The sequence below is a fragment of the Hakea prostrata genome, chromosome 5 (assembly GCF_041222555.1).
Source record: "Hakea prostrata isolate BN-2017 chromosome 5, UWA_Hpros_2, whole genome shotgun sequence".
Lineage (NCBI taxonomy): Eukaryota > Viridiplantae > Streptophyta > Magnoliopsida > Proteales > Proteaceae > Hakea > Hakea prostrata.
The window spans coordinates 49,031,475-49,041,053 of NC_142604.1; the positions used below are offsets into that span (position 1 = coordinate 49,031,475).

Consider the following 9,579-nt stretch of genomic DNA (forward strand, 5'->3'; position numbering starts at 1 on the left):
GTTATATTTTTGTAGTTAGAAAGAATATGTTACAGCAGTTTGAAATACCATAGTAATAAGTAGTCTATATTACTATGATTTTTAGTTACACTTTTGCAACCGCATCTATAAATGTATTTATTACTGCAGTTCTTACATATTGTAGCAATAACTATTTTACATTACTACATATGAAAAATTGTAGTTAAGAGATACTTTTAACTTTGGTTAAAAAAGTCGTAGTTAATTATCTGTAGCTATAAGAGATTTTTGTTACATCCATGACCTAGGTTATTTGCCACTAAATATAATCTAGAAAAATAATAAACAAGAACTTGTGAATATGAGGTACTTCAACTTCGGTAAGAGAGAAAATGACCCCATTAAAAATGAATCTGCCACCATATTGGATTAAAATGAGAGGGTAAGTGGATATTCAACCTCAACCATCCAATCCTCGTCCATTATGTAAGGCACTTGTTCATTAGGCTTTCCTTTTCATTATCCTCACTGATATTAAAGATAGCAGCTTCTTCCACTTTTCTCTATATTTTTCAGTCTGTTTTTCAGCAATAGAATTGAACAATTGAATCCTTCTTTTCTTTGAAGAAGATCAATTTCAAAAATATTGTATTATCTTCTTCTTCCTCTTCTTCCTTCTCTTTTCACTTTTTCTCTTGTCCAGCAGAAGAAGACCCGCGTCCATAGCATAGCATATTCTTCTTCCTCTTTTGGTTCAAAACACAGCAGGTTGTTTTCCATTTCTCTCCATTCTTACTTTATTGTTCAACAATATGGAAGACATACTCAGGTAAGCTTTTCTTGCACCACTACTGAACCCCTTTAGTTTCTTTTTACAAGAACGATTTTTTCAAATCTTTAATTCTTCTCTTAGCTTAATTCCATGTGTTGCCGCTACACCAAATAAAAACCAATAAAAAATAAACCAGGTTTGAACCGGTTCCAATACTAGCCTTACCCAACTTGATTTGAATTGCTCATATCATCTCAGATATCTCATTTAAGTTGCTAACAATGATGACACCTTCATTTGCAGCTAATGGATCAACAAAAGCAAAGTTGAATAGGCAGAGTACCTAAATCACACATACCTCTAGCTCCCATGCATGGTTCATACAACCCTCTGGGGTTTTGATCCTCTATGTCTAAGCAGATGTTTTCCCTTAAAAATAATTAAATGCATGGAATTAATCTGGCTAACATGGTTACTTTTCATCGCTTAATTTAACAAAATGAAAACAATTGTGCAGGCTGGATCATGCAATACGAGTATTTGTAGATTGAGTTGGTCATAGTTAGAGGTTTTAAAATCCCAGGAAAATCCGAAGAGCGGAAGACGAGATCAGGGGAAGCTTGAGTTGAGTGTGCAATTCCCATAAGATTACAATGGAGCTCCTTATCCTATCTCAAGTGATAGCAGCATTTGTAGCCTTCACTTTTGTGTTTTATTTCCTACGAAGTCACAAAACCAGGCAAAGGGAAGCCCCAACACCATCTGGTGCCTTGCCGATTATTGGTCATCTCCATTTGCTAGGGGGAAAATGCTCGCTTCCACGAACACTTGGTTCTTTGGCCGACAAACTTGGCCCAATCTTCATGCTCAAACTCGGTGTACATCGCACACTGGTTGTGAGCAGTGCAGAGATGATTAAGGAATGCTTCAGCACCAATGACAGAGTTTTTGCTACACGTCCTCATTTGGCTGCAGGGAAGCATCTAGGCTTCAACTATGCTCTATTTGGATTCTCACCATATGGTTCATATTGGCGTGAGATCCGAAAGGCGTCCACTATTGAACTACTCTCTAATACCCGTCTTCACAAGCTCAGGCATGTTAGGGTTGCAGAACTAGACACATCCATCAAAGAATTATACTCGGGTTGGGCCAAGGATAATAGTGACCAACCCATGAATGTGGAGATGAAGGAGTGGTTTGAACACCTTACGTTTAATGTCATCACCAAACTTATTGCTGGGAAACGTTATTATGGGAACATTGGTACAGTTGGAAATGAGGTGGATGAGGCCCAACGATTTCGAAAGGCAATGGCTCAATTCATGTACCTAAGTGGGGTGCCTGTTGTATCTGATGCAATACCCTATTGTGAATGGGTGGACTTGGGAGGACATGTGGGAGCCATGAAATCTACTCATAAGGAGTTCGACTCTATAATTGGAAATTGGATCGATGAACATCGTCATCACAAGGTCCATTGTACGACACAATCATCTCGAGATGAAGAAGAACTCGACTTCATCGATATAATGCTATCTGTGATTCTTGAGAGCAATTTGAAGCAAAGTTATGATTGTGATACAGTAATCAAGGCAACTTCATTGGTATATACCTTCTTTCAATTTTATTTAATTAGATTAATGGAGGCTTATTTAGTTTAACAACTTGGATTACAAGTACCAAAGCCTTAAACTTCTTTTCTATATTTTCCCTTTGCACAGCAACTCATCGCAGGTGGCTACGAAACGACCTCTAGCACCTTGACATGGGCACTTTCTTTGCTGTTGAGTAATAATGAAGTTCTGAAAAAGGCCCAAGAAGAATTGGACATCCATGTTGGTAACGATAGACGAGTTGAAGAATCAGATATCAACAAGTTGGAGTACCTCCAGGCCATTGTAAAGGAAACTTTGCGGTTATATCCTCCTCTGCCTTTATCAGTACCTCATGAAGCCATGGAAGACTGTCAAGTGGGAGGTTATGCCATCCAAAAGGGCACACGTTTACTTCCTAATATATGGAAGCTTCATCGAGACCCTCATGTGTGGTCAAAACCCCATGAATTCAAACCAGAGAGGTTTCTCACTACACATATAGTAGTGGACTATCTGGGTAAGAACTTTGAATTCATTCCTTTTGGATCCGGCCTACGAGCATGCCCAGGTATTACATTTGCCAAGCAAATCTTGCACTTGACTCTTGCTCGTCTACTTCAAGGATTCAATCTAGAAACCGCTACGGATGAACCAATAGATATGACTGAAGCCTTAGGCATCTCCATGCCTAAAGCAACCCCTCTTAACATCCTTCTCACCCCACGCCTTCCTTCTAAGCTTTATGAAAATTAAAATTAATTATAGTTTTTATGCTTCTTGTGATTGGGCCACTGAATTGAGGTTTTCAATGTTGTCTACATAGATGAATAAAATCCTAATGTTTGATGTTGTTTATATAAATGTATAAAATCCTACTGTTTGTTTGGTTAAAAGGTAAATTAAAGTATAAACTTAAGAAGGTGATTCTTAAGTTTTCCATGTAACAATATATAGTTGTTAACACTTAAATTTTATGCTATCAAAAAAAAAAAAACTCCTCTTTCCACATATTAATGTCTCTCAAATTTTCCAAAGAAATAATGCATAACAGCACTTATGTCTCATAAATTTCTATTACTTAGATTCAAAAATTTTAAGTGAAAATTCATGTGTATGTGGGTGGAGTTTCACTACTAGATTTGGGATCCACCACTGCAGAGGTAGGAACCGGCACCCGGCACCCACTACTAAGATTTGGGATTGATTGATGTTCAAAGGTGGGAAACCCACCCACAATATAATGCGGAGTTATTCGCTCCTTCCCCAATGTAAGCAAATCTAAATTTGTTGATGTTTGTCAATTAAGCTAATAACTCTTGAAAATTATAAATAAAGTGACTTTATTGTACCAAATCACATTTTTTCTTTGTTATACCAAACATAGTCCAACATACCCATTGGAGGCACATGTACATGAGTTCCCCTTATGCCTTTAAAAATATCATAGAAGCGCCTGACCCTATCCTATTCTATTGCTTCAATCATCATTCTTGCAAAAGCCAACCCCACTCTCATCACTTGCTTCATTGTGTTGAGTATGGGGACATACATCCTCCCCTTGCCACACTCCCCCCCCCCCCCAAAAAAAAAATGCGGAGTTTTGGGAATTGCAAGTAATTATATTATATGATTCTTTCTTTCTTTTTTCAAAAACTTACCTCCACACCATTGTGGTTGAGGTTCACCATTAAGAATTGGGATCCACCACTTCATAGGTGAGGAGCAACACCCACTACTAAGATTTGGGATCATAGTTAGAGATCCAAACTTTTATTTTTGGGGTCCACCAAGTGAACTAATTCATTAGAAGGCATCGGAAGCAAACCTCCTCGCAAAGACAAAAGAGAGCTAATGACACTTGAAATTATCATTATACATATTTTCTTTATTATACCCAATACAAACCAACGTCTCCACCAAAGCCAGACGATGTGAGGTTCTATTTTATGCCTTCAAGAATGTCCTAGACATTTGTTTTTCTGTTTTTTGCTTTTTATTTTTAAGCGAAAAGGCATATGCTAATATATTATTTGTTTATCATTGTCTTCCTCGCTGTGAAGGTTATACGGTCAACTTCAAAAGGCAAAAGAGAGGAGAGAAGAGCGAGAGAGAGATAGTAATACAAGATGCTAGCAATAACTGACCCACCCCTTTCTTGCTTGCATTTGTGGCCCAGTTTGAACCATGATGAATGTGATCTATTCAACCTCGGACGGTACCTTAACCTATGCTACGCTGTGCAAGAAAGCTCTCAATTTTTTCCTCTTTTAGGGGTAGTAGGTAATCCTTTCTTGGCAACTTTCACTCTATCTTAGGTGGCCTTCTTCTAGGTAGCCATTTTCAAGATTCAAACTTGATATGATGCCAACTTTGATATCAAATGTTAGGTATTTGAGTGTGCCAAAAACGCTGAAATTGATGGAATAGATTGAATCAATCATTTAATCTATCACATACTAGGTTGGTCCAATCTATAGCACATACACCAAATTGGGTCTCATTAGGCACATGACACATGACCACGTCAAGTCTGGATCTATGTTCATGCATTAGAAGTAGGAAAGACATGCAAAAGAATAACTTAATGTTTGTTTTAATAAAACCTGTAAAATTGCCTCGAAGTTGTTTTAAAAGCGAAACATGAAACAACACACCCATTCTTTTTCAATACAAGCTACCTTTCTCCCTAGAAAAAGAAAAGAATCACAAGGATTTAACGCAAATGGTTGAATCGGTTGGTAAAAACTAACGCTTCAAAGTAATGAAGTTGAGAATCCAAATCTCCTTGAAGATAGGGAATAAATCTGTATATATTGAATAGTTATCCTCAACCCCACCCCCATAAAGTTACCACAGTTTCTAAAACACATCACAACCACTTTTATCAATAGTGAGGGAAAAAAAGGGGAAAACCATCCACTACAAGAAAACCCTTTTATTTTTTAAATAGTATCGGTTTTACTAATATTAGTTAATTAGTTGTCTATTAGTTCTTTAATGGCGGTTGTTCGCTAAATATTTGTTTCTTTTTTTTATGATAAAGACAAAATTTTATAGAAATCATAATTGGTGACTACATCCAGTATGAGACATAGTCTCATTGCAATATAGCCCTATATGTTCATCTAACAAACTAAGAAGCTAGTTTTTAGCTGCATCTTGTTTAAGTTACAAACTTCTAATTTGAATGTGATTGGTATTATCATTGCAAAAATAGTGAAAATAGTGAGAGATAATTGAGTGGTTTCTTTGCCTGTGATGACAACTTTTCCTACGATATAATCACACCAAATGTACTGTAGCTGGACATCCTTTTTTTTGTGCTCGTTGTATCATTGTCCAAGTGGTTTCTAGTAGATGCTTCAAAAGTTGTCCTGATGTGGCCCATCCTTGTTGTATATCTTTGATTATTCCATCCCACAACAATCATACTCTCCATCTATCTCCATTTAGTTCATTAGATGTCACATCCACCCAGCCGGTACCTTATCTGGCATACCCGAGAATGTGATCCATAGTCCAAGGATCAAGCATCAAGGGACCATGCCTCCCACATACACGATAACACAATCATGAACAATAATAATAAAGGTAAAAGCAACAAATAATAGATATCATGAATAAGATAAGATCAACTAATCAGAGTGCAAGAATAGATAATATCAAATGTATAAGTGTAATCATAAGCATGAGAGAATAAGTGAAAGTCACTCTCTCAAGGCAGCGGAAAAGTAGTAAAAATCAAGTTAAGTTACAATCCCATGTTTAAAGAGTAACTCAGAGAAAGTTAATTACATATCCAAAATGTTTCACAATAACCCAAGGAAAGGGGGCACTAGACAAGGGTTTCTTCTATCCTAATGATCGTCTCTTCATAGGTGTGGACGAAGAAAGCCCAGCACGGCCGCTCCCTCACAATAGTGGGGCTAACCCTGGTACGTAGAATAATCCTCTTCGACACCATAACTCTGATCTTCACCATAGATACCACTCGGAGGGTAGTATGAGGAATCAAAGTCTGTCTCGTAGAGTGTGCAGAGTCTTTAACACCTGCAGGATAATCTAACAACATTTGCACAAAAGGAATGAGTTCAAAGAACTTAGCAAGGCAATTATTCCATAATTTAACATCATACAAATACAGATCATAACATAATGCAATGTGATATGAGACATATGATGCAAAATATGATTCTAACTCTATGAATGCTAGTCTCTATGGTAGACATGCTTTAAGCCATAGCACCATACTTCTTTAGGTAAGTTTCAGTCACTCAATATAGGGGGGAATTGGGTCCTGCATCCCTCTCGGACAAATCCATGGTTGGGGTTTCGGTCACCACTCTCTCACATCACCATTTGGTCTAAGTATTGGCGCATGTCAAGGTAAAGCCTAGCCCAATGCAAGTCATCTACTTAGTCGTATCAATTCAAATCCGGATACTTCCATTCTTCCCATCCCGGGATCCTTTCCGATATCCTTCACACTAGAGTCACGGATATTACCCACCGGACTCATCAACCCTATTGATCATCCACAATAGTAGACGGGAAGCTCTCATGTCCTCTCACGGATATGACTCACCGATCTTTGAGCGCCCGTGAGCCCAAGTCTAGCTATTTGCAACCATACCAATAAATGGTCCCTTTCGGGTATCCGTAGCATGGTTTATATCCTCTCCCAGGTTGGTTACCGGCCTTGAGCGCCCATCAAACCATACACTATCACGGGTTGTTCGGTCTCAATGCCCTTCCGATTCGGGTCTAACACGACAAGGACAATCCTAGCCACACAACTAGACAACCATATGTATGTCATCCAATAACTCAGGAAAGTGTCGATAGGCACCTTCGAAGAACGTCCCATACTATTCCCTCCGATGCCCAAGGACAGAAGCGTCAATAGGACACTTCCCAATCCCAAGTTATACTTAGGCAATCACATATTCAAGTCCATCATTTCTCATACATTCAATACATCTTCTTGATAAAAGTTAAGTCATAATATTGAAATGATCCACCATGAACACAAGTAATAAAAATAATAAATCATTATGACAAGAGTATATGAATCGCAATACTACTGTTCTAAAACATGTATAGCAGTCCTATAGTAATCATAAACAAACAAGAGATTATGCTCACCAAGTATAAGTACCAAAACATAAGTTCATAGCCTATGTGTTTATGGAGATAACCATCTTTACCTTAGGTTGAGTTGATGATGAATCAAGAATTACCAAGGAATGATCCAAAAGTAGTGTTAAGACCATAAACAAATATAAATGAGAAGTTAGAGAAGAAATCGGGAAGATCGGTGTCGAACGGGTCAAAACTGGCTAAGGTTGTTGTCAGTAACAAGTTTGGTCGATGGTCCTTGGTTGATGGCATCGACCAAAGAGGATCAACCAAAATGTCTTCGGGACAGAATAGTGGGTTTTGGTCCGAAATTGGTCTTCCGGGGTTCGGATCGATCCGGAACTTGGGGGGATGCTTAAGAACAATAAGCGGACACTACAAATCAAGTAATTATTAATCTAATGGTCTAAATAGAAAGCTCCAAATTGAACTATTAAGTTCAAGAGGCAAGCATCATAGCATGAGTTGAAATTGATTGCATTGACATTAAAAGGGCATGCATTAGCTAAGGAAACTTAGAGGAATTTGATTAGGATCATATGCTAGTGATAAACATGTACATAGCACACTATATACCTCAGTTTTGTACAAGAAGGCATGAAGTTAAGGAGAAAATCAAAGAATGTATATGCAAGGCTTGAAATGGGGGCATAGCATCAATAGACAAGTGAGAGGATCATAGGTTAAGCAAGAGTGGACACTTGGAGTGATAGTTGTAAGGTTGCAGCACCATCTCCAAGGTCTCAACAGCAAGAGAGGGATAGAAAAGAATAGAATAGAGAGTGGAAGTGATGAATCATACCTTGTAGTTGTAGATGGAGACAAGGAACAATGATTAACAATGAGTTTTGGTGGAATCTTCTTCACAAGTGCCTAGGAGTTGCTTTGGGAAGCTCTCCCCACGTTCTCAGGAGTTATAATGATTGCAATAGGGCTCAAAACACGAGGCTTATAAATAGAATAGGGAATATTCCAACAATCATTAACTTGTCTGTCTGGGAAACTTTGGTCGATGGTCCTTGGTCGATGGCATCGACCAAAGAGGATCGACCAAAATATAATTCAACAGAAAATTAGATTTGTTCAGCAACTTCGAATGGGAACTTGGAGGGCTACACAAGGTCAAATTGAATGGGGTTTTCTTCTATAATTCAATCGAGAAGTCTAGTTTCGGAGAATACCTTCGGATTGAGCACGGGATTCCATTAGGTACTTCAACTAAATCATTCTTCTCCGATGCGCAGAGTTTCACTAAACACCGACAATGTACTCAAGTAAGGGGTGTCATTGTCAATGTCCATGGGCTCGGTCTCCGACTCATAATTATCAATCAAAAGGGCCCATAAGTCTCTTCTACCACCGCTTCGGGTCTTCAGACCTAAAAACAACAGTGGATTCGGGTATTTTACATTAGATATACCTGCACACATTAACATTGGTGAGTTTCCAAAATTACTGGCTGAACTGAAAGTATTTATAACAAGTAGTCGGAGATGTCACTTTACTATTTATCCATTCAGGATTTTTGGTAACAATTCTTAAGTCCCTAATCCATTTATTTATATTATCAAGTATGTGAGAGGGATTGGGATTTTTATTGTTACATATTTTTACATTCTTTGCTAGCCAAATAAAATAACATGTAATTATGAAATTAGAGAAAAACTAGATTTTAATATGTTTTTCAAGATGATATTCAGTTAGAAAGGAATTGCATAAGCTTAGAAGAGAGATGCTTCTAATGAATTCCAATCTCAGTCCCAAAGCTTCTGCTGTCCAAATTCTCTTTGTCCAGTCACACGAAATGAAAATATGTCAAATTGATTCTTCCTTATTATTGCATAATTCACTATCGGGTTCATTTTTGTTCATTTGGAAAGAATCAACTTTTTTGGTAATCTTGCATTTAAGACACCAAAAGAATATTTTAAACTTTGGATGTATTGGTAGCTTCCAATGAAACTTCCACCAAAGGGAAAATGTTGACAGTGAGTCATGGTTATTTGTATTTGATAACACAATTCCTACTTGTAGAGAATTCACTTGTTGTCAGTAATAGAGATACCTATCAGTTTTGTGTTGGGGATGGGTTAATTGAAAGATTGAAAT

The 9,579-nt window shown here is 37.7% G+C and overlaps 1 protein-coding gene across 3 annotated transcripts; it reads left to right on the plus strand.

The window, feature by feature from the left end:
* The first annotated feature begins 526 nt into the window (after nt 1-526).
* LOC149016313 (xanthotoxin 5-hydroxylase CYP82C4-like) lies at nt 527-3,260 on the plus strand. Of its 3 annotated transcripts, none has more exons than XM_089157472.1 (3): nt 527-790; nt 1,037-2,340; nt 2,458-3,260. In XM_089157472.1, exons 2-3 carry the CDS (start codon nt 1,387-1,389, stop codon nt 3,082-3,084), a joined length of 1,581 nt encoding a protein of 526 aa, XP_089013598.1. In that variant the 5' UTR covers nt 527-790; nt 1,037-1,386; the 3' UTR covers nt 3,085-3,260. The 3 variants fall into 3 exon arrangements, with proteins under 3 accessions (XP_089013598.1, XP_089013597.1, XP_089013596.1); XM_089157471.1 differs by having other exon boundaries at nt 1,251-2,340; XM_089157470.1 differs by having other exon boundaries at nt 527-2,340.
* The last annotated feature ends 6,319 nt before the right edge of the window (nt 3,261-9,579 follow it).